The sequence below is a fragment of the Dermacentor silvarum genome, chromosome 10 (assembly GCF_013339745.2).
Source record: "Dermacentor silvarum isolate Dsil-2018 chromosome 10, BIME_Dsil_1.4, whole genome shotgun sequence".
Classification (NCBI taxonomy): domain Eukaryota; kingdom Metazoa; phylum Arthropoda; class Arachnida; order Ixodida; family Ixodidae; genus Dermacentor; species Dermacentor silvarum.
Window position 1 is genome coordinate 31,813,178 of NC_051163.1, and position 26,426 is coordinate 31,839,603.

Consider the following 26,426-nt stretch of genomic DNA (forward strand, 5'->3'; position numbering starts at 1 on the left):
GTCGGCTGGGAGGTGCAAAAGGGGCATTTGACCCCCCCCCCCCCCCCCCCTAAGCCAAATCCTGCCGACGCCCACGATCGTAATCGTCGGCGATTTTTTTTTTCAGTCTTAAAAATTACTTCTTTCCGATAGGGGGGGGGGGGGGTGATAGGTGTCAAACCTACGACGCCACGGGAAGCTGGCGCGGTAATTTTATCCCCCCCCCCCCCCCCGCGCATCCTATAGCTTTCTGTCTTGCGTCCTTTGCTGACTACCAAGCCTTCGTCAAGAGAAGTGGTCTCCCAACTTAACATTTCTCTTAGGTGTATATTTTGAGAGGGAGAGAAAGATGTTTATTAATTAAAAAAATACACATATCAAAAGGCAACCCCAGTAGTTTTTCCGGCAAGGTGCCTAGATTAGGTTGTTTCGCTCCTTAATACATGTATATTTTGAGATTCGTTTCAGAGGTACAGAAGCCATTGCACCGTCTGGAGCAGGAACGCCCCTCGCACGAAAATGAACAACAAAGCAAAGAGTGTGTAGTTACTTACCAAACTAAAAATTTTATTAAGTTTCCAGTACACGCATTACAAAATGAAGAAAAAAAAAGGGCTACAGAAAAAACTACACAGTGTACACCACCATCTTTTTTTTTCTTTTTTTTTGAAGTTTTGCTGGCACTGAAACGTTTACACACACTCACACATGCACACCACATTATATGCAAAAAACTCCTGGCCTTGCACCGTAAGACAGCCAGCCTGTAAGAACGCACGCCGCTGAAATGGCAGCACATGTACAAACCAACACACTGCGTTAAAGAGACAACTCCGCATCGTCTGCGTCGAATCGACACAGACGAAACACATATAGCACCGCAAGGCTAGGCTGAGGCTGAACCGTTGTCTGCAATCCAACTAATTCGCCAGATGGAGACGCAAGAAATAAGACAGAAGATTCGCTCGGCTGCTAACAGAAACTACCAGAATTGTAAGGGCTACCTCTTCGCGAGACGATAGGCCTTGAAGATGTGTCGGCTGTGACGTCACACAATCAGCTGTGACGTAGGCATCAACCATGTAGCTAAGGTAGGACTGCTAAAAGCCTGCTGCAGTCGTGATTGGACGGCACATTAAAAGTGTTTGTCCCTAAACGCTAAGACAAGTCTTTTCTCTTTGGCGTACGTTATTGACAGGCGCAAGCGTGCAGCGACTCTAGTGAATGTGGAGGCTAAACGTGGCGGCATTAGCGACAACAGCACCGGCACCTGCATGACGTCACAGCTTATAGCCTGCAACTAGATGCTACTTCTGGCACCGATTGAGAGACTTCTGGCAAAAAGGTAGTCTAGCGCTATATACCTTTATGACTGATAGCGAACACTGCTCCAATCCCTTAGTAACACACACGGAGAGATTCTTAAGGTTTCTTGGCTTGCCAAGCAAAAATGCACTCCCGTCTGGTACACGGCTACCATAGCCAATATAGCGTCTAAGCAATGAACACGGAAGCGCATTCTCAGAGGCACTAGACGCCAGAGCGGGTAACCCCACGCTGCCTGCAACAGAAAAACCTGCTGACGACGATATATGTGCAGCACGCAATTTTTCCTTGCTGCTTTCAGCTAGTACATCTGCCTCAATAAGTGTGTCGTCTGCTAGAGGATCCCAGCAATTCTGCAGAAGACACTGCTGCAGTTCCAAGATTAACAAGCCGATCTCAATGGCTCCTCGAAGAAAAAAAAAAAAAAAAACTGCCAATTTTGTGCGTATGTCCAGCCTCAGCCTGTTATTGCAGGGACGTCCGTCACAGGAAGCAAGCAACAATTCTTCATCGTGTTTATATAGTACACAGGTATAGTGGTACTGCACCTTCTTCGCTCTTTTAAAGTGATTTCATCGTCACACCAGAAACAACGTCGCAAAAGCAGCAGCTACCAAAGCCCACATTCACTCTTATGGGGGTTGACAGAGTGAGAGAGATAGAGAGAGAGAGAAAGGCTGAGATGCGTTTTTTTTGTACTTGTTGTTACGCCATCGTGTAGTATAGCAATTACGCCGCTATGTCGAGTCTAAGAAATACTACGCGCAATGTTCAGGCGAGCCGCAGAAAAAACTCCTATAGGAACTGTAAATACTGAGGTCACCGTGACGACTCAAGCATGTCAAAAGAGTGAAGGAGAGCAAACACATTTTGCACATATCTTCGATTCAGCTGCCGCACAGGGTTTTCTTAGCCACAACAGTTACGAAACTCCCGCTTTGAAATCGAGGGCCATTTGCAGTGACCACTTCATGGGAGCCTGCTGGCAGATTGGTGCACTGCCTATTTAGCAACATGGCCAAGCAAGCACTGCTCTGGCTTCAACAATTAACGATACCCATTAGTTCAGTTGTCTACTCATAGATGGCATGACAATTATTAAATCTACATTATCGGTGGCTTCCGCAATACGAAAAGCTTCGCAGCTGCAGTGATTAAAACACCCTGGCTGCTGCCTGGTATACCAGAAGCAGCGGCAACGAAAACATAGTGGACAGTGTACACACTACGGACACGGTGGCCATTCATCAAAGCTAAAACAAGCAGACAAACTTAACTGATGCACCGTTTCCTCAGTAAACGGTCAATCATGACGTTACATGCTGTAAGCAATTCTGCTTTCAGCAAATGATACAGAAAAAAAAAATTGTGTTCTCAATCCCATGGTTCAGGATTATCAGGGCCGAAGCCTAACAACGACTAGGCCTAGCCCAGGGACCCGTAATGAACAGGAATGAACCAGTCGAAGAAAGAACTGAATGGGGAGGGGGGGGGGGGACGAAAAAAACAAGACACGGCGCACATATTCAGATGATTACACATGATTGTGCCTGTGTATTGTACAATGTTGGTTCCAAGTGAATATCCGCAAAAGCTCTGTATGATCTTAGCTACTGCCCAAGGCTTTGCTCATGCACTTGAAGCTTCTATATTTTTTAAACGTCCACATACACTTGATATAGGTCGATTTTCATGAATGTTCTTTTTTTTTCACGCATTTAAGTCCAAGTATGGTAAAACAGTTTAAAAAAAAGTCCAGCCAAAAAAACTGGTTTGCTAATTAAGTGGTCAGTTTACCCAAAACACGGCGGTGAATTGCAAATCTAGCCTTCTCAGATAATTGCGAGTCAAAAAACTTCTTTGTTGGTTAAACCTTATGCTCTGAATAGCAAGTGCTTCATGTGAAAAATCAAATGTGAAACCAGTAATTTAACCAAGCCAGCTAGTAGATTTAGTAATGCATTGACATCATGTGAATTGCATAACAAAGGATGGTTGTTAGGTCTGGTATCGAGGCGGTATAATGTTCAGTTTGTAAAAACCAGGTCGGCACGTTGAGTAATGACAGTTTGTGCAAGAACCTGCACTGAAGCACAAGTTAATGCGCCCGTATTGACGTCGATATAAACGTCCCAAGAGAAAATGTATGCCTGCTTTTTCAATGCTCTCATCATGGCTAATAAAAATAATGATTTAGCAGGGGGCTCATATGATGAGAGTCACACAAGATGAAAACAAATGTTAAATAAAAACATGAGGTAGTGGGGTTCAAGTAGAAACAAACTGTTCGATGGGAATTCATCTCTCACAGCAAATTTTGTTGAGCCGTCAACATGATCACTGTTAACAGATTATGATTATATACTAACAGTCATAATTCTTTGTTGAAAGGCTAGGTAAGCCAAAAAACATGGTGGGAGTTCAACATGAGCCAAGGTAAACTCCTGGTTCTTCCAGCCAGGGTAAGCGTACAAGTTACATGCTAGATGAATTCACGCGGAATGGCTTCGATGTTGTGGTGTCAACGAAAAAAGAAAGAACAACAAAAGTACAGTATAGAGTACACACACCTCCAAAGATTTAGAATATGTTGCTTTCACGTGCAACGTCAGAAAGAAGAGCAGTGTTGAATTCACCTTCCACCAGCTTCAAGAGAAGCTAGTGGCTGGTACCTATGCTGACAGCGAATCAGAGCACATTGAAGAACATGCACATAAGCAAATGTCTGAAAACAGTACACCTCCTGAAAGGCCTCTCAACTCGATAAAGTTGACACTACACACACACACACAAGCACACACACATATTTTTTTTTCTTTCAAAAACACAAGTGCACGGGCAAGTATTGTTCAGGGAGGTCAAAGTACGGCTTGATCTGGGTATGTGTGACACATTTATTTTTTTGTATTTAATTTCATGCGAACTGTTGCAATCCTGAAAGAAGTAGAAGTTGTCAGTCTGCAATGTATTACGCAACGAATGTCTGAGCGACAGCTTCATTCCCTGAAAGTCAAGTGAGTGACCGTGACGGTAGGAGACCACAGAACGTCGTGAATGCCGTCACACTTGTGACAATGCACGTGGTATATGTCACAAGTGTGTGGAGTGATGGAAAATAACCAAAGAGGCTTCCACTGCCACCTGGCTTTGCTAACTTGGGATGCAAATATCCAGTCAAGTTTTCTCGATGGCATTCGTAAATTATATGCTGATTGGCCATGAATTTGCAGATGGAAGTCAGAAGCTGTGGCAAAGATTTTACAAGTAGCCATTGAACGGCATTCACAGACGCAGGTTCCTCAAATATTAAACCATCGTAAAGTACCCGTGAAGACGAAAAAAAAGTGAAAAACATCAGTATATCAACTTTGTCAGCAGGGTTAAAACACTTGCCATTCGTATGGCAATAGCACATCAGCAATGCTGACCATACAGTGGTCAGGGCAATTTTAATGGTGACGTACAACCCCCCCTGGATCATATATGGCTCCAGTTTTTTCAAGCATGCGACACAGATGCCTTGTATGATTAACCAAACGCAGAGGACCAATGTACTGGTCGTGAAAATTGCACAGAATCCAAACTTGTCCAGTTTTTGCAACACAATGCGCTAATCTTATATGCTCACATTTCATGTAGTGGCGTTAACATGAAAACTTATGTGCAAAAAAAAAAAAAAAAAACACTGTGTTGAAAGCCCCTACATAAAGTCACCTGTGGACAGACTGTGCTCACTGTATTATTGCACTAAAATCATTTCAGAAGGTTCGCACAGTTGCTGGTACACAGAAAGAGGTGTCCATGTAAAAGAAAAAAAAAAAAAAAAGGAACAGATGTATTCATGTATTTGCAGGCTTTATTCACTGGTAAGCCAAAAAACAGTATGCAGAATTAAAACGAACAAATCACGTAATCTTTACACTAACGTGCTCTAAAGTGCTTCAATGACATTAAAGTAGGAAAAAGTGACTATGAAGTGATATTCAAAGCAAAGGAAAGTAATTTCTTACTCCACAAAATAACCAATAATACTGTGTGCTTCATGTAATTAATTGTGCAGGTAGTATACTGGAGGGGATGTTGGTCCAATATACATACACAGTATAAGCAATACACTGGAACTGGAAAGAAAATATCCTTTTATGGCCAACTGCAACTTCAAAAATGCCATGTGGATGCTTGAACTGATGTTCACCTGGAGGTGCTGGACTGCTGAAGAAAATTTTGTGGTCTGTGAGCATTTGATGTTTATCTACAAAATGGTTTCACCTGTGCTAAAAGTATACATATATCGCACGCGGTATCAGGGCAAGTCGAGAGCGGACGGTGTGTTTCGTTAAAAGAAAAGTTGTTTTGGTACAACAGTGTAGAGCTTCTGCAACCTTCTGAAGAGATTTGATTGACTGACGTTTTAAAAGTCTATCCAACATGTCACTTCAAGGAGGGACTTTTTGCAAGCTGGCAGGTGCAGGGTATTTCTCACTCTGCCAGAGTGCCGTTTTCGTAGCGTACAAAACGTTCCTACAGTGTGATATAAAGCATATGAAGCATGCACAGTCATTTATTACTTCCTGAGGCAGAAAAGAGAGATAGCGGAAAAAAAAGAAACAAACGTGCCCCAGACAATATGGTTGAGAGCATGTAAATAAAAAAAGAAATAGAGAGGTTGAGGAAAGGCGGCAGAGAACTGACGTGCACAAAGTTTCAACACTTTATCACGACAGCAGTTGTGTACAGCAAGATGTCAAGTTGTATAACATGCGCAGAGATGCAAGCTATACAATGAGACCCACATCTAATATGAAAAAGCTTCCTCTAACAAAATATGTATATATTCGTACTTAAGTGTAATCCTAGTTTCAACAAAAATAGAGTTTTCTTCTTATTATTTCACTCAGTTTTTTTTTTCTTTCTCTCCATGCACCGCTGATCTCATCCTTTGCAAGACAAGCCACCCAAATGTTTTCCTCATTTCTTGCACGCTTCAACTTTTTAGTACTACGATCAGTACTGTTTGCTACGCTCAATTTGTAACGGTCATAATGAACCTTTTGACTTGTCCTACTTCAAGTGTTTGGAGCCGGGGCAGTGCCAAACTGGGAGACGTCCCACAGCACGCGATACGCAACAAGAAACTAACCAATGGTACATCTGTGAACTTGCACGATACAATAATCGCTGGCCAGGTAACTTACATGCACGGTAGCGTTGTTACGAAAATTCCAAGGGGACAACGTCTGAAGATTGCTGTTCAGAGGGCTTCTCAAGCTGATAGTGCACAATTGACACTAAAGAGGGCGCGACACCCTCTCACGCAAGTGTCATGCAACATGCGCAGCCTTCGTCAAATGTTTAAAAGCCATTCCACAAGCGACAGGATCCATCAATGAACCGTGCGATGGGGATTCCGTAACATGCCCTGTGCACCTAGGCTCATGAGCTTCAGCAGCGCGCCATACTTCTCAATCTTTTTTCATGCAGTGAAAGTTCTACTAAAGGGGCACAACGACAGATCCCATCAGATGACCAGTGCCATCGCATTTTTTATAAAGACTGTACAAGCACGGCTCTTTTGCCCTTTGGTCGCACTGTATGATAATTTCTATGGGCTGTAATAATCAGGCAAACAGTTCCCGTCACGTGTACACTGCCTTCATAACCTTTGGCAGAGACTGCACTAGTGCAGCTCGCTCCACAGTGAATGAGAACTACCGTGAACTGAAGTCTTTGTGCAAGAAAGTTGTTAAAGGAAACATGCCATGTATTTTTAGACCCTTGAAAGCAACCGTTAAAAGTAAAAATGGTTATGGGCCGCACAACACAATTCTGCAACTACTTCAAGACATTTCACTGCTGCAAAAGTGCAAGCAGACATGCAATCCTTCATACTTTTCAAATGCTTTCCTCTTATTACTGCAAGCTGCAACTTAGTAACCATGCAATGATAAGAACACAGGCCTGTTGCAACCCAATCAGGACATGCACTTATTCGCTTCGCCATTACACGAATATCTACACTGTTCTAGGATTTCGCTCGCAATTTCCTGCCTATTTTATACAACAAATGACCATTCAAAAAATGCTCTCAAATAACAAACTTTCCCACCAACCTAAGGCACAAACTTTCAGTTTTTTTCTACACTGCAATCAAAAAAGCTTTACAGCCCCTGTGCTGACCCGGCAACTTCGTGACTCAACTTATAAAATCATGCAAGAGAACCCTACGATGCTGCATCTAACGAGAAGAGTATCATTTGCCAAAAGAGCAATCATGATTAGTACAGAGAGTGGGTTACGTCTCCCTGCAAAGCACTGCCCCTTAACGACCCTCCTTTTTGCCTCCATCTGGAAGCTCCAAAACAGCTCTGCAGAGGGCTTCAATGGCAGCCCTGACGCCAATCGGGAAACCTCTAACCTCTAAGCTGAAAAGCGCTCACGAAAAAACAAAACTCTACATATCTCGCACTTATTCGCTTCGCCATTACACGAATATCTACACTGTTCTAGGATTTCGCTCACAATTTCCTGCCTATTTTATACAACAAATGACCATTCAAAAAATGCTCTCAAATAACAAACTTCCCCACCAACCTAAGGCACAAACTTTCAGTTTTTTTCTACACAGCAATCAAAAAATCTTGTCGCTCTTTTTTTTTCACACTTTCACACACGTGGGTTTCGACACAGAGGGGGCATTTCAATAAAGCCACACTATCTGATGCTCTTTTTTTTTTCTTGTAGAACTCTTGTACACCATCTAGACTTGACTGACTCTCTTGCCATTTAACTTAAGACCACTTCTGTATAACACTTCCACAGCTTTTTTTTTTCTTTTTCTTTTTAATGCTTGAAACCTGACACACATGGACCTGTTTTACTGGGAGGTAGACAATGTGCATTTCCGAGGCACCAAGGAATTATGTATACATATATATGTGTATATATTTATATATAGACTGTATTCACGCGCATGTGATTTTTTTTTCTGTATGTATAATATATATATACTTTATATTTATAGACAGAAAAAAAAAAAAAAAACGCTCACCAGGTAAAACGAAGGATACAAGATGGTAGATGGGGCTTGGGGGAGGGTGAAACATTCGACTATACCACACACCGGGATTGGGCAGGCAAACGTAAAGAAAACAAAACAAAATACTCATCAAACAGGGGAAAAAAAAAAAAAAACGAGGACAATGTAAAACATTTTACACATTCAAAAGGATATATGAACTACATCGAGAACAGAAAAATATCGAACAACCCGCTTTCTGCCAGCAACGCACATTTTCTCTGCCAGCTCGTCATGCAGGGACTTGGGATGTCAAATGTTTTTCCAAAATGCTGCAGTTATTGAATATTGGTAAGTTATTGTATGACATATACCAAAGTATGCCTGAAATGTTTTTAGCTGATGTCAGCGTGTAACAAATATATGCTCGCAACGAATAGCAGATATAACGAGGATATTTTTGTGTCCAATGCGACATTTAATGAGTTTTGACTGGTACCCTGGAGAAGACCAAATGACGTATGGAACTTAAGCCAAGTCTCACCACGTCATTCCGTATTCCATGCAAGGTAAATAGAAGTATATTAGATATGAAGAAAGACACAAAACATCTCTCAAAAGGCCATGTTTGATTTGCAATGATGCCTTTGATGACAGACAAGTGCTACCATGTTGGAAGCCGTCGGAAACACAGGGTATTTTCCCAACTGCCTGAACGAGAGACGACAACGTCTGCACGTGTAGCGATCTTTTGCTAATGGTCTTTACTTGCGAATAGGTATTTAGAAGATAGCTGCTTGACTATGTGCAAAACTGAGAACGAGCTTCGTGACTGACTAACATGACGAGCTGTCTGAAATGCCATTGCTGGCACTGCTTCTGTCGCATGAGCGATAGAAAAAAGAACGACGCGACATTCCCTCATTAACACTTGCTTTGACTCACCACGGGCACACTTGGCACCCAAAACGCTCCATCTACCTCACACGTTGGTCATGCTCCAAAGGCAACACCAGCTCCTACTTAAAGAATGATGAATGCTACAACGGAGAAGATGTTCGACAGCTGAGAGTGTGTGATCGGCATTGTCCTGGCTGTGACAATGCCAAGGTGAGCAATAACACGTACATTATGGTCCAAAACTTTGAGATGCGTATATATATATTTTTTTCTTTTCCCGACAGTGTGTTTAAGAAAACACACGAGATCACCCTTCTCTGAACAAACGTGAAGTCTCGAAGAGACAGTGAAGAAAAAAAAAAAGTTAAAATTGTACCCGCAAGTGCGAGTCGAACCGAAGACGCAGCTTTCTCCAAGGCTTCTACGAATCAAAACTTGGCCTTCACTTTGAGAAAAACGTTGAAAACCAACTATGGCCAAACAAAGGGTAGCCCCACGAGACAGGTAACATTGTTATCTTTCACACCAAAAGCCGATGCAGCTACAGCAATCACCACACTGGAGACTGAAGAAACGCCTTAGAAAGCTCACAAACTGACCCAGGCAAGCCTTACAATGAGAAGGCTTTCTTTGGAAATGCAGGACTGCCTCGCTTTTCTTTCTCTCCTTTTCTTCTTCAACCAATCAACAACAGACACCGTTTTTTGTTTCCCACACAATTGCCTCTCCATAAGCCGCTCTCCTTTTTGAATCCACAGTGACGACATCTTTTCCACCGGATCTTGAAAAGCCAACGGCCGACCGGCCCACTATACAACGTCGGTGCCGGTCGAAGTCTCATTCCGTCAGGTACTGCTGTTGCCTTTGGCACGAGTGTGACCACCTAGAGATATCCCGGAGAGGCTGCCGGCCAAAACTGGCGCCCTCGCTGTGTATGCTGTGGTGATAGTGCGGTGATGATGTTTTTTTTTCTTCTTTGTTGCAGAAGAAAGACTTTGTGAGCTTTCCTCTGCTTCCTGTTGCTTCTATCTAGTGAACGAATAAAAAAAATGGCGCCCATCCGTGCAGGCTGATGTATAATGTGGTTGGTGTGAATGCAAAAATCACCCGCAATGCATGCCGGGAATATGAAATGAAGCGAGCAGATGCAGGCGACAATAAAAGAAAATGAACGCTTCGGCAAAAAAGAAACTTCAAAGGACATTACATGTGCCAGGCCTGTTTACAGAAAGAGCCATCAGAGTAAGATATATTAAAAAAGAGGCAGGGGCGGGGTTCTAAGACAGCAAAATGTTTCATACCGGGATGGAAATGGCCACTCTGAACGCCACGAAAAGCTGGCGGCAGACACATGCACGACACGACAAAAAACGGCAACTACGGTACAACTAGTCAGCAACACGCCGTCATCGGGCCAGCGAAGAGAGGGGGATGTGAGGAATCAGCAAAGGCGAGGGATGGGGGGGGGGGGGGGAGGTTAGAGAGAGAAAAGCTAATAACGAACAAGGGAAACACTTGACACAATGTGAACGACGAGAGCCAGCAGAAGAGGCAGGATGTCCTCCAAAACTTTCGCACATCTTGGACTTCCGTGAACTCACCACGGGTGAAGAGAAGGGGGGCGCCACTTATCATACCTACACACAGGCGTGCCCCAGCTTCGTTCATCCATCATCCCTAGCTTATCCTTCGCGCAAAGAACACGTACACAGGCACCTATGTTTGAGCCGCTGCTGCAAGCACTGGACACGAGAAATGGCCGTGCGCACACTACAGAAAAAGACGCTGGGCAAAAAGACGCTACATGGACGCAAACATGGGCGATGGCTTCAAACCAGGGCCTGCCCTTCCTGCCTCTGTCATCACTCCATCACCACCTCTCTCTCTCATATCCTCAACTGCCTGTTCCCTTTCATTCCTTATATTCCACTCCTTTCTTTGCTTTAATTCAAGCATGCACAAAAGAAGAATCTGTCCAAACAAGTAGCAAATGCAGTAAACAAAGCCCTGAGAAATGCATGTGTGATCTAATGGGTGCCACGGATGAATGCTCAATGCTTTCAATATTCCGTGCAACCATGGAGAAATGGAACCGAAGTTGAACAGCTAGCAAAAGGGGAGTTTTCTAGCACGGGCATGCCAGAGCAATGAACATACGTGGGCAATCTATCCAGCACTGTAGCTGGCCACTGTGCCAGAATGCCCAAGACGAAAAAAAAAAAAAAAAACATAGTCAAGAAACCCCACCACAAACCTGTAAACTTCTTAAGAGCGAAGCTTAACCTAGACACCTGAACTGTGCAAGCCATATTTGCGGACCTAATGTGCTTTGCACACAGTTCTTTTGCAGAAGGAACTTATTTATTGTATCCTATGTGAACAAGGCAAGAGTCAGTGTTCTACGGCATTTTAGTTCACCAACGTCTGAGAAAGGGGGAACAAAAAAAAAAGATAAAAAAGAATTAAGAAAAGCATTAACCATCATCGGGCAATGCCTCATTGATAAGATGTGCAGAGAAGCAGTTTTGCGTACTGGTGATCCCGTCGTCAAATATGAATACCCGTCATAGTGTGAGTGAAAAATTTAAAACATACTCAAGCCTCTCTGTACCCGAGATAAAGCTGCACCAAGTTCATTGTGTAAGCTGAGTAGGTGCCCAATGTCACAGTGGAAATTGTGTCTGCCAACACAAAAGGCAAGATATCTGATCGAAGAGATAAAAAAATCAGAGGCAATAAGGTTAGGATTAAAAAAAAAGAAGTTAACATCACAAGTTCATCCAAATGCTGCAAGCGAAAACACAGAATCCCTCAATTCCCGCTCGATCAAGCTCTACCCAATGCCGCATATATCAGCACGTCGCTTTCAAAGTCTGGCATGCCCTGAACCGAAAGCCTCGTAAAACCAGTGCGCAAGAACAGAACGCTTGGCACAAACGTTGTCCAGAGGAAAACAGTGCTCCAGCACGCTTGCCAACAACATAACAACCAACCGACAAAACTGGGGTTACTGCAATGCAGGTACTGCAAAAGCAAATCGGAAAGCTCCCCGAGAAACGGGCAGTTAGACCGTTACAGCCACAGACAGCGGCAGCCGCGCGAGTGAACAGACCTCGCGTCAAAGGAAGAGCAAAGCACAGGAAAAATGGGGGGGGGGCGAAGGGAGGAGGCGTGAAAAGTGCTCGCGACCCAGCTAGCGCAACAGCAAAGATATAGGAACTTTCGTGATGAAACAAGAGACGCATCACAGGAGCGCAGAACCACACACCACTGGTAATGTACCGGTGCGAAAAACGGCCGGAAGAAACAGGTGGAGGCCCGACATGCGGTGGGAGGAGGGCGATCGGCATCTTTTTTTTTTCTAACCGCGGTGAAATGGAGGGACCCGGCCGCAGTCCCGCCCACGACGGCACGCACACCGGACTGTTCCCGCCACACGCAGGCAAAGTGGACAGGAGAACAGCACAGCCAGAAAAAACACCGTAGTCTGAGTCAAAACTGTGGGGCTAAACACGAACGCACAAAACGGTAAAAGCAGGTGGCGTAGGCGGGGAGAGACAGGACCAATACAAAACCAAGAAAACAGCAGATGCCAGCAAAACAGATTCTCGAAGGTGACGCACGTCCTGGTGATAGTGGGAAAAGGATGATAAAAAAAATGTGCACAGCTACATGGTACTTCTTCAACGACGTCACTTGAGTGCTCAACGGCCGGTTGCTTCTCAATGCTGCGTGATTGAGCAAAATGGGCAAAAATGGGCGCATGCACGCAGAGCATGCAACTGTTGTCTGCTAGGCAGCTCCTTGGAGTGCGCAGCCCATGATCGACGATTTTCAACCTGCAGTACTGTTCGCCACCAAGCAGGAATTCACAAAGTGTGCGCACACTATTATTCAACGTTGGCACAAACTATGCCACAGCAACAACACGGTGAAACAGATGTGCTTTCGTCCCCTCTTTTAGTTCAAGGCTGGTGCCAGTGGCTACTCATTTCATCTGCTTGGTTCTACGAGGCAGTCAGCAGCAGATGGCGGGGAACATACTAAAGGGCAGCCTAGCAGACCACGTGTTAAAACGAGCTACGTCATTCACAAGTAATAAAATTCAACAGGCAAATAATGAGACCTGGAAAGATAGGACAAACACAATGATAGCCAGCTTTGCGTGCTAACACCATGTTTATCTTGTCTTCTGGAGTGTTGTTTGTTGGCCGATTTAGCTTATTTCATTAGAAGACATCTGCACTGCCGTCTGCTCTGCATGCTTGCTGGCATTGTTGCACATTCTCTCGGCACGTGCTGTGTAAGAATGCGCTGACCAGCAGGCCAGTTGTTAACTCAGGCAATGTCACTAAAGAACTGAAGTGCGGAGCACTGCAGTTGCAGGCAGTCTTTGTCTCCCTTGTTTAATTTTAAAGCTCACTTCATCAACTGGTGAAGGAAGCTGGCACCACTATGATGGTGGCGGTGACACTACACTGCCTTGCTCAAAATGCAAAGGACACTTTGAGACTGAAACGCTCCGCAACAGCAGTTGGTGCCCCAGATGGGCACAGCAGCCAGAAGTTATAAAAAGAAAATGAAGTGATACCACGGGGCAGCTGGCCAGCACATACAAGTGAATGGGCACATGGCAGAAGACCAAGCGCAATGCAATGTTTGTCTCAAAGCTGTAGGGTCAAGCGTCTGCCGATGCACATTGCAAATCATGTGAGCAAAAAAAGGAATGGGGTCCTCGTGAAGTGTATAAATAAAGATTGGTAGCAGGAAGAACGGGCAAAAAAAAAAAGAAAGTGAATTTAGTGCACCACTGTGCATCCACGATGAATACGGGGAACAACTTAACAAAACCTACACATTGGGTCGGTTGTAAAGCGCGGTGGAAGAGAACACAAGTGTATATAATAAGGGCAGGCATAGGTAGCTAGAGCAAACAACACGCGAGGCTGTGTAGCCTCTGCACTCTAGAGAGGAGTCCCCACGACGCGCCATCGTTACCGTCATTCCCCATAGCACCAACAAAAGCGCATGCACTACTCAGCACGTTGCGATGATTGTGATCAACGTCGAAGGCCGGCAGCACTACGACGACGTCCTCCGGGCTCAATCGGAACGGCCTGTCTGGCCTCCGCCTCGCCGTTGTGCGCAGCGGTCTTTCCCGCCGCAAAAGCGCGCAACACTCGTAGCAGTTCCTATTGCAGTAGACGGGCACACACCGGCGGCTTCCTCGCCGAACACGAAGGAGGCGCGGTGTAGCCGCATTTTCCGAGTTCCTTGTCCTTTGTTTTCTTCACGTCACGTGTCGATCGGCGTCTCCCGTGCTCCCCCTTTTCGGGAGGGGGGGGGGAGGGGGTCAGGAGCTGCAGATATGCTCAAACGACAGCCGCGCACTGACACCACGCACCACAAGTCTTGCGCAAGGAAGTGTGAGAAAAGAGAAAAAAAAATTTAAAAAATAAAAGAAGAAATGAAAAAGTTCACTCGGAAACTGTCTCTTCATCTTCTTCATTGCCAACGGCACACCACCGTCCGACGAAGCGATGTGGCCTCGTCGAATGGCGAAGAGCTTCACCACACGGCGCTCCACCACATCGCATCACTCCTGTCTCTGCCAGCACCACCAGTCTAGGCACCAAAGAGAAAAATAACTACAAAAAAAAAAAAAAAAATAGAACTCGCACACAGAGTCGCACCTGAGCTTGATGCGGCGACGACAATGTCAGGAGACAGGGAAGAAACCCTGAGTGGCAACGTGCTGCCCAACAACGCGCCGACGACAGCGACGACTCCGCGCTGCGTGGCGCCATGGAGTGCACCACGCGAATGGGAGGGAAAATGAATCGTCAAGTTGAGCGTGTAAAATAAGTGAGGTAGGACTCGCGAAAAAAAGAAAAAAAAATCACTGTGAAAAATGGAGGAGGCACTAAACACGAGAAAAGACGGAAACTGACAGGCACGAATGTTAAAAAAAAAATGGCAGGACTGCTCGAAAGAAATAATATATATATACGGTGGTGAACAGTTTCAGCGTCCCGTCGCATTCTTCTTTCGTTCTCTCTCCATGAAAAAAAAGGGAAGGACCTTGCCTCACTTGTTTGTTTTTCGATGGCCTCAAGTCGTTGACCACTGGGTGCGACAAAATGTGAAATTAAACATAAAAATTAAAAATCTGTTCGTCCCTCTCCCACGAGTGTCTTGTCATTCAGCAGAACTGACCCGTTTTCCCTTTTTTTTTTAAAACCTGAGCAATCAAGGTGATTTTAGCGTTCCAAGACTTCTACTGATGGAACAAAGAAACGAACAAACGATAAGAATGAAACCCGCAATATTCCATTGCTGTTCATAGCCTGAGTCTCAGTGGACTTGTACGGAAGCCTAACTGTAAACATACGTAAGATATATATATAAAAAAATACACAGGACAGAATCGTCTCTCTACGCGAGTACGCTCGGATTCCAGTTTCTTGCTGCAATACGTGCCATACGCACAACTGTCACGAAAGCAATAGCGTGCAGTCAAGGCAACAACTTAATCCCCTCGTAACATACTTAAAGCCAACAACACCACACAGTTTTAAAATATTCTGAAGACAAAAAAATAATAATAAAAATAAAGAGAAAGAGAGAATGACAGACACCCAATATCCTAAACAAGGCGCGATTGTCACACAAGCAAGCAAACAGGACAGAACAAGTATTTAGCGTGCAGTGCGAGCAACTGTCACATGTTGACAGTAAAAAAAAAGAGAGAAAGCAAACAAAACTGACATCCTCAGGATGACATGATTTTGGTCAACAATAAGAGAAGAAACCTTTGACCATAATTATATCAAGGCTACTTTGCAGCCGCACCAACAACAAATCATAAAAACTCTTTTAGAAAACAGCACCGGGAAAATAATGTAGCACCCAAAGGTGACATAAACATGCACACACACCCTAAAAAAAAAAAAAAGAACCAAAGAAGAAGCATGATGCCGAAGAAAGATGTGTAGCAAGATTGCAGCAACAGTGGGCGACTTGCTCGATAACTAATGAAGGGGACACACACGGCGCCTGAACCTCCGATGACTGCCAACCAAGTTACCACCGTCGAAAAAACACCGGGACTGGGATGAAACAAGAAACAAAGTGCACTTCGGCGACAAAACAAAAAACTGCGAGAAAGCAAACAGCAACAGCACAAACCGACAACCACAAGCGTCTCGCACGACCGCATCAGTCGCAATAAAACAACAGGAATGAGGTACTCCGAAACACGTTACAGATGAAAAAAAACTAAACCTGTGTTCAATTTGGCATTTGTTCGCAAGAAAAAAATGAGAGAGAGAGCGAGAGAGAGAGAGAAAGGGAAAAGGGGGGAAAAAAGGTAATTTCATTCCTGCCTGCCATCACTTTTGCGGCTTTTCTTTCCTTTTTCATTTCATTTTTTTTTTTCAATCGTGAGGTAGAGACCGTGGAAAACTTGTTCCCTTCCTGGCACCTGTCGTCGAGACGACGTGCCGCAGCATGTGACGACGTCTGACGCGGACCCAACGACGAACCTTGTCACTCGGCTCATTCCTGCTTTCGGTTTGGGTGGGCCGGCGACAATCCAACAAATGACTTCTTTCACCTTGGTAGCACGAGAACTTGTGCCCAGCAGCCCTTTCGTCTCCATTTCGACAAGCCGCCTCTCTCTTCTTGCACCTCGTGCCATCATCTCCACACGGCATTCCAGGGCTGACCACCGCGGAGGACGGTGACGCTCGTCCACCGTCTACCGATGGCTCTCTCAAGACTCTTTTTTGTTTTTCTTTTCACTGCTGAAACGAAATCCTCCCGCGCTGACGACCCACGGTCGGTCTTGATTTTTTTTTTGTCTCTCCCATCGTGACTTGTCGTCCACCGCTGCGCCGCCCTTAGCCATCATCATCCTGCTCCATGCTGGATACGCATTGAGAACTCGGCATTCTGCAACAGAAAAGGAATAAAAGAACTCGTTGAGTGAAGGTAACAACCATGCTCGAGTACAGTTGAACCTCAGCATAAGGGAACACAGATACAGCCGAAACCTCGATATGAGGAACATGGATATAACAAATTATCGGTACAACAAAGTAAATTAAAAAGTTCGCAGGCCATGCTTTATTTCAATGGGTTAACCTACAGACAAAAAGACTCCGTAAGTTTAGAGGACGTTTAGGGCCAACAAAAGAACAGGTGTCTATTTAAAGCTTTGAAGGGCAGCCAGTAAAATTATTAGACATCTCGGTGCTCGAACTGTGACCGGTCGCGCCGCATGGGAGTGTGTAAATTAAGGAACACGTGCTATGTCCTGTAACAGTGGCACCGTTCCAGGCTTGGCATGCTTCACCCCGCAACACGGCAGTACTGTGGCAAAGCTAAGTTTAAAGACAAATACTGCCAAGTGAATAAATGGTGTGTTTCGGCATTTTTTTTTTCTGTCTTTTGTTGTTTAATTCGACCCCGCCGGATAATTCTACCCATTTCTTCGGTCCCGTCAGTGTCAAATTAATGAAAGTTGACCGTAGTGTGCCATGCACAGGCGTCACAGTGGCACTTCGAGTGATGCCTTCGAACAGCAGCCGTGTGGTGCACAGCAGTATGGGACAGTGCAGGTCCCTTAGTAAGGACATCCCTGTGTGCGTAGTGTAGCTTGAGTTCTCATTTGTTCACGTAATTATGCAATTACTGAATAACAATAAACTGCTTTCTTTGTACTAGTCAATGGTTGTACGTTTTGTTGCTGTGGTACCTCCAGTCGACATTGCCCATAGAGACAGTGTCAACCGTGCGGTCTCCAGGCATCATCGGCAGTGCCACCGTCTCCCGTTGGAGACGCCTGGCGATCGGCACGCTAGCCAGCATATTCTACGATAGACGGTTGCGTTTGGTCAGGCTTTGGCTATGGCCTGGACTCTGTTTTTCCAAGATCCAAAGCTGATTGGCAGGTGCACAGCTTGCACCCCAGACGTGTTACAGACACCGTTGTGCTCAACACACATCATCACATGCGAAACGTGCATAACGGTTTCGAGATGCGTACGCTGACAGGAATGTGTCAATGTGTGAGGAAACAGGGTTCCTCTTATGCGAACTCTGTTATACGTGCACGTGCACACACCCACGTACGTACGTGTATGCATACACCAAGATCAATTTAATTATCGAAGTGCGGACGGGCACAGTTTATGGTTTATCTACAAGTACGTTTATTTCACAAATCACGTTTCACAAATCATATTAAACAAGTGGTTACACAAGCAGGTTACAGTTTAGAAAAAACTGATCTCAGAAACATGTGCTTGTCGTTCTATCTATCTGGTCAGGGCCAAGCCAGACGACACCTGGCATCGCCACACTGCCAGCACCGCCACATTGCTTCACGCTGCATCCTCAAGGTCACTTGGTGGCACACTTAGCGTAAACCCAACCACACAGACTGGATTAAAAGATATTTCTAAATCCTCTTACAAAGGTAGAATGCCGTATTTGTGCAGATGTGATAGTCCTTCCATACAATAAAACCTACTTTCTTTATTGATTGCCTCATGTCAGTCATCATGATCCAACATGCCATGCACATTTCATAATAAACTGTCAACACTAAGGATGAACAAGCGTACCTCTGTGCACATTACACAGCATTCAATGCTGCACATGATTGCATGGCACTACTAGGGATGCTTTGGACTGCAAGCGCACATGCACTGAGCAACCCGGAAATGAATGTGTTCACTCACTCTTGCTTGATGACGGGCTTCATGTTGTTGTCATTGGTGGTGAAGTCGGCTGGCTCCGAGTCGTGCCCGTACGATGGCAACGAGGTGGAGTCTTCCTCCTGGGAGGTGTCCGAATCGCCCTGGTCACTGTCCCCCTCGGGGCCCGCAGAGTCTCCCTGGTCGCTGCCACCACCTCGCATAGAAGGCGTCTCCACCTGAGACCCCAAGGACATCACGTGTCTCAACGAAGAAGGTGACAACTGTCACATGATGGCAAGGTCACAGTGGGTCTAGAATGACCTTGCTTACAGTGCTGCAGGGAACTCGCGTAACAATGTGGGTGTGGTCACATTGTGCAAATGCTTGACGTAGGGCCAAAAGCAGACAAATGTTGGGCATACAGTGGCACTGAGCCACTGTGTGCTCAGTGCCCCTCTTGCATTGCAACCAAGTAGCAATGCTAGAGGGGCTATTTAGGGCAAATACTTGATGTAGGGCCGTAGTAGACGAATGTCGGGCATACATTGGCCATGCTCTCAAGTCCCGCTGGGGGCCCAAGTAGCAACGCAAGAGGGTTTACAGTGGGCAAGCACGAATCCAATGCCATACTGGCCCAACACTGGGCATACATTGGCTCCACATTCCAAGCTGTCAGTTGCACACCCAGAACCAACGAAGAACCACTCACATGTGGCGAGGAAGTGGGCAATCCGGCGGCACATGATGGCAATGCAGCCGCGAGGGCTGCAGCTGAGCTTCCCACTTGTGGGTAGAGGCTCGGTGCGCCCCACAGGGGTGGACCCACCGAAAAGGGGGACTTCTGGTGCCCACCGCCAGTCAACGCCGCTTGCACACTTCCTAACCCACCAAGTCCACCTGCCTGTGCCGCTGCTGCCATTGCTGCTGCTACAGGTGAGAAAGAGAAGCGCGAGAGAAAGTTGCATCAGGAGAGCATACAGTGACATGCACATACGCCTGTGAATTCACAAAAAGGAACCCAAAGGTAAAATCAGGACCAGCTAAACTGACAGATTAGCACTGCAAGGTATGTGATGCATCACTTTTACAGATAACAGGGATTCTGCAAGCAAAACAGCGATGTAAACACATGCCATTATGGAAATGTTGCATCAGCTCCCATACATGTTGTGCCTATAATGACAAATTGTAGTCACTGCACTGTTGATAGAAAGGTTTACCATTGTTGGATTTCAAGGTGAAAGAAAACACAGATAGGTCAATTTGAATAAATTTTTCATACATAAAAGCTCACGGATGCTAAATTAGCATCTCTATGCACCACTATACGCGATATCTCTGTAGAGGTCTTTGACTGGAAGCAGGCGTTAAGTGTCCAAAGGGCATGACCTCCAACGTTACAGCTCAGACCACTTATAATGTAACCAATTGTAGCGCAGAACCGGATATAATGCTGCCTTTTCCAACTCCCATTTATCCTCCCATAAAACTGAATTTATATGTATACCACTTATAGTAGAGCCGCGGGAGACAAATACTGGTTATAATGAGATTGGTGGAAAATTCCGCAGACAAGGGAGGCTGTCGCGATGCGTGCCGTCCCGAAGTGCAGATATCGCACGTGCAAACTTGACTCCGCAACACTGTCAGATGAAACTGTGTCCTGCAAGTTGCTCATATTGGAATGTTGTCCGCAGGCAAAATTTTGTCGTTCCAACCAGTACACATACATACCAATTTTACTATAGACGTTCGCAATATTTTCTGGCTGTTGCCCGCGCACCCTGCTTCACACGTGCTGCCGTTAGTGGAGCTTGTGCACGTAATCTAGCGCCAGGTTAACATGTATTTGTCTACGGCTACGAACATATATCAAGGGTAGGCTTCCCGTGACGGCATGCCGCTCGGCACTCCTGCAGGCTAGCGCCGTCTTGTTGAGAGTCGGGGGCCAAAGTTGCGGTATGGTGCAAAGTCAATGAAATGATTTGCAGTGGCTGAGGGGCACTTGGAAGAAATGTACAAGCCACCTCGCTAACGAAAGTGAGGGCACATTCAGGTCGTATGCTTTGATTCCTGGACGCACACGGCTGCTTGGTCTACATGTTTTGCACATACATCAGGGGTGGAAGCAAGCTCCAACGTTTTGGAGCAGGGCTGGGAGCAGCAAACCGACCGTTTTAGAGCAGCTTTGGAGCAGCAAATATGCTGTTTTGGAGCAGCAACTATTTTGGAGCAGCATTGGAGCAACAAATTTGTAGCTTTGTAGCAGAGAAAGTGACTTTTGGAGCGGGTTCGCCATATTCTAAGAACATTTAAATTAGCAAACTTTTGCTTTCAGCAAATGCAAATGCTGAGAGAGAAAACCTTATGTGTCAAGGTGAAATTTCTGCGGAACATTCTATGCTCTGCTTGCCAAGCAACTTAAAAAAGAAATCTTATCAATCTGCAACTGTAGGGAGCTGTAACGGTAGAACAATCAGGATGAAAGCACAACACAATAGCAATAAAATCTATCTATGTATTGTGGGAATCCTTGAGTCCCATGTCCAACGCACGGGAATCGCGAGCACTATCAATGCCACCGGGTGTGTCGCGCGAGATCCCTCTCACATTACCCGAGTCTCTTTGGTCACCAGCAAGCGGCGATAGCAGAAGGCTCCGCCGCAGCTCCCATATTCCTGCACGTGGTTAGGCAACCGTGTTCTTGCCACGGCAATCGCTGCGGCCGCCCGTATTTCCTAGTTGGTAAGTCGGAAACCCTTCTTTACCTAGTGTATTATTCTCTTCGAGGGAACCCTCAGCGATGTCAACTATAGCTAGCTGGCATGCTTGAAGTGTTAGTCGCAGTCGTAATAAATGCTGTCCGAGTGTGCACGTGGTTGTCGTCTATTGTTTCCTCGAGCTTGTACCGGACCGCTGTTGATGGGCAGGAATGCACCAACCATGGGGCTCGGTGTGCCTAGGCAGAGAGCCATTGGCATCCCCCCATATCCCGACAGTATGAGCATAAGAGGCATGAAATACATAGCAAGAACCAGTACTTGCACTTGAGCACAAAGAAACAAGCACAAAATTAAGCAGCTCTAAAAGTAGCGCAATTAAATCACACGGGATATAAAGCTAGTTTGTACCTTACCTACCTCATCAACAAATAACTTGAGGGGGGGGGGGGGGGAGGGGAAGAACACTGCCACACAACACTAGCACTGTGTCCACACTGCTTTGTCTGTCATACTTTATATGTCAGCTATGTGTCAGTCTAAAGAACGAGTCTTACTTAAAATGTATTCTCCAAACAAGACAAATGTGTCTCCAAGTGTAATATAATGCATCTGATTAACTACAGAAATATTGCGAAAATTGTACTTTCACGTACAAGGCACTATAAGTAGCCGATAAATTTAAATGCAAACATAAGATGTGGGCAAGCACAGCTGGCTACCAAGTCCCACGATCATTGTGGCACAAAAGTGCACCCACATTTAAAACATCACAACACAACATCACAACAAAAAGGCGGGAAAGCAATAGAGTCATCGGGCATGTTGCAATGCTTGGGAGAAGTTTCGGAGCAATAATGCATTTTGGAGCAGGACAGAACAGGAAAAGTGGATTGGCGCAGCGTGGCACAAATCGCGCAGACGATACCACCCCTGCATACATGCTGTTGAAAAATGTTGCTTTGGTTATAGTGCGATACCGCTTATATAGTTGGGAAGTTTGGGACTACAGTGACTTACATTATAAGCAGTCTATGCTGCATGTATGCGCACAACAGTGTCATTGCTTCTGCCTGTCGTCTTTTGCGCTAACAATATGGCTTGTTGCACCAATGCTATGCAGCCTCAACCTTTACTGTTGAATGAAAAAAGTTCCCACTTTGGCCCTTGACTTGGCTAGTCCCCATGGTCCAACACTCTACAGCAACAACACAACACAATGTTGCTTGCCACACAGATGTGCTTGCTGGCTTACAAACGACACACCTCATTCAGCACTATTGGGCGATTTTAACTGCGGAAGAAATGTGAGCTTCCCAGTTGAAGTTTTTTAGGTTTTTTTTCAGTGAATAGGTCACCTACTGCCACAGCACAGACACTGAAAGAATAACAGAAGCATAATCTATCCCTCCAGCAAAACATGTCTCCCAATAACAATGCTGAGCAAATGTTGAGAAAGGAAATACAGTTAAAGCTGGATATAACGAAATTGACAAATTCCTGAAAAACTTAGTTCATAAAGAGGATTTCGTTATATGCAGGTTCGGCACGAAAATTCGAAAAAGAAACGCTTACCGTATTTACTCGATTCTAACGCGCCCTCAATTGTAATGTGCACCCGTTTTCCTTTTTCGTCGAAGCACTCATCCTTGGAATGTCACACCAGGTACCGGATGCGTGGACGCGTGTCGTTTCGCACAAGCGCGAGGCATCGGAAACAGACCAAGCGTCACGATGGCTATGTAGCGTTGTATAGTGTTACAGTAGAACCCCGCTGTTACGTTCCCGGTGGCTGCGTTTTCCCGGCTGTTCGTTTTCGGCCGGTCCCGGCACAGCTCCCATAGAACCCAATGCATTGGTAACCCCGCTGTTGCATCGCAACTGTGGGACCGTTCCCGCATCATAGGTTGCGAACTGCCACCCTGCGCCGGCATGAGCGGCCATTTTGACTTTTCATGTCGCTTGGCTTAGTGGCTTGACGATGGTATTGGCCGCCCAAAGTGCCGGGGGCGACAACTATGACGTATTTTTGGTTTCCGCCAGAAAAAGTATGGCCCTTGAGATCCGTATTTGCTACATAAAGATGGTGTCTATGATGCGTTGTGGCCCTAAAATTGGTTTTGGCTCATAGATATCCCATATAAACTCCAAGGGCGATAACGCAGTCGCCGCGCGCCGTATGCTGTATGTGCAAGTGAAAACGTGCGAGGGGAGCCGACGACCGCGTCTAATCTCGCGCGGGCAAGAAAAGCAGGGAGGAAGCGCGCCTTCTTCCGTTGCGCTCGAGGCACCAGCGAGCGAGCGAGGGGGGAGGGATAGCGGGGCGGCGTTGTACTGTACTCTGGCATCAAGTGCGGTCGCGCGGGCCGTATCTTGAAAGCGATCTGCGTTGGGGCAGAGTGTAGCAGTGTAGGTGCGTCGGCGGCTCGTAGCTTTGTGCGTGCTGTGCGTTCTCGGCGCTCAGTTTGCGTTGAAGCGATAGACAACAGCACGAAGGTCACTTCGTTCGCTTCTCCAGCGGCGCTTCCACACGCCGCCAGCGTTTGACAGCGCGTGTCCACGCTCATTGAGTGTGATGTGTCACAGCGTGTACCAGCGCGTCGGCAACATCAACTGGAAAAGGAGAGAGTGCCAGCTTGGCAGGCTAGGCCAACACCACCTCTAGGTGGTGTTGGCTAGGCCAGCTGCAGCAAGTGGCAGGATCAGGTTTGAATGAAGGGAGGGGGAAAGATCACGCCCGCAGCGGCAAGATCGCCGGGTTGAGGGATGCAGGCCCGCCTCGCACACGCACGCATGCACACGTGCGCTCGCTTTGCATTCCGTCGCGGCGGACAAGGTGCTTCCGGTTGCCGCTCGCGCAAAAATGACAACATTTCGGGCGAAATCTCTAGGCTGTCGGAGGGGGAAATTCATTATATCGAGGGGGTCTCCTGCTGCCACTTCGTTACGTAGAGGTCTCAAATACATGTGCTTCTATGGAGGGGAATATAAAAACTTCATTATATCCAGGAATTCGTTATATGGAGGTTCGTTATAAGCAGGTTTAACTGTAATACTAATACTAATAATGACACAGCTCTGAGAGAATCGCATTGCACTCACCATGTTGCTGCCTGAGTTGCTTCTTGGCCTCTTTTCGACGATTGTTGAACCAGTTGTTCACTACAGGCAGGCTCACTTTCTCCCGTTCAGTCAAAGGACGCTCTACAAAAAAAAGTTATGAAATTTTGGTTTGGTTTATTAACACGTTTCAGCATACAGGTAATATTATATATATACAGGATGTAAATTATTAAGAAGGTCTCATAATAGACTCAGGGGACTTCCTTGTTAATGTGAAATGAAACGTCGACATAATGAACACGGATATAATGAAGTAAATCTAGAATGTTTCTCACCAATGTTTTTGGCATATAACGAATACATGCTTATACAAATACTGGATATAACGAAGATATTTTCATGTCACATGTGATGTCATTACAAAGTTCAACTGTACAAGTAAGGAAGAGTTAGCAACTAAACTTGAAGCAGCAAGATACAATGCACATGCACAAAGTACAAATAAATGCGAAAACTAAGACACACATAACAAAAAATCATTCACAAAGCTTAGATGGGCAACACGTAAAACAGAAGCACAAAAGCACAAACAAGGGCTTCAGGTTTTCCCCGCGATCTTGCGCACCCGGAAAAATAGCTCACCAGGTCGTTCGACGGCCTCGTTGCATTCCTCGACAATCTGCTCGCGTGTCTGCGCATCCGGGTACGGGTCACGCTCGTAGTACCGCTCTAAAACGGCCAGGTGTGCCGACTTGAAGGTGAAGCGCTCCCGCTTGAGTGGAATCAGGTCGCCAGTCTCCGAGACCATCCGCTTCACGCCGGAGTTGGGGCACAGTTGTGCTACAGGCAAGCGGTCATGAAGGCCAAATGTCAACACCACATCATCGTCATTACCAACTAAGCCTATTTCATGTCCCCTTGCAGGACGAAGGTACGTCGCCTAGCAACCTTCCCTTACTCCTGTCTCGTGTTAACCAACTCCATCTCACGTCTGCAAATCTCATCAAACAACCTAATCCTCCGCTACTCTCGTTTGGATTTATGACAATAATTAAACAATTATCAGGCAGGTATCTGACGAGTACCTGACAGACATCCACCTTATGCTCAGCAGATGCTGTTAGGCAAATTTTTGCGAGAATTACGAGAAACGCTTGTGGATGGTTCACAAGCTCCTATGCCGCTCATTGGACCTTAATCCCCTTCTCATTGCATATCTCAGTAATTGTCTCTTGGTACGAACTCTGTCCACTCTGCCAACTTATTATTCTTTATTCTTCTCTTCACTGTTTAAAAACATAGAGGTTACCAGAGCAATTATGGAGCTTGGGTAAATGAGTTCTTAGTCTCACACAACGCTAACAACGCTATTAGCATCGGTATTAACCATCTAATGGCTAATGCCAGTAACAATTCCAAGGAAACCTCTGTTCTCAGAAACACACAGCAACCACCAAATGGTCAATCCATACCTGTTATCGTTGTATATCTGCTGAAATTTGGCTGTGTGCAAAGATACATGCTCGCGTCAGCACATATAACTCTGCTTTGGACTGTATTCAAAACTGATACCTCTCATAACGGAGACGAAGATCTATGATTCCCCCCAACGTTCAAATTAACGTGAGTTGATTGTGCAACAATTCCTTAAGTATAAACAGCATGCAAGCGATCTTGCGCGCGACAGCGACAAGCGACGCGATGGAGATGGCTGTTGCA

General features: G+C 45.7%; 1 protein-coding gene across 3 annotated transcripts in view; it reads right to left on the reverse strand.

Annotated features, from left to right (window-relative positions):
- Window positions 1-520: 520 nt before the first annotated feature.
- Window positions 521-26,426, reverse strand: part of LOC119431328 (homeobox-containing protein 1-like) — a 31,270-nt gene continuing 5,364 nt past the window's right edge. For all 3 annotated transcript variants that reach the window (XM_037698811.2, XM_037698813.2, XM_037698810.2), the window contains exons 4-8: window positions 25,350-25,547; window positions 24,747-24,848; window positions 19,634-19,851; window positions 18,967-19,160; window positions 521-17,173 (exon numbers count right to left, since the gene is read on the reverse strand). In XM_037698811.2, coding sequence (XP_037554739.2) covers window positions 17,122-17,173; window positions 18,967-19,160; window positions 19,634-19,851; window positions 24,747-24,848; window positions 25,350-25,547 — 764 coding nt within the window. In that variant the 3' untranslated portion in view covers window positions 521-17,121. The remainder of the gene's footprint in view (window positions 17,174-18,966; window positions 19,161-19,633; window positions 19,852-24,746; window positions 24,849-25,349; window positions 25,548-26,426) is intronic.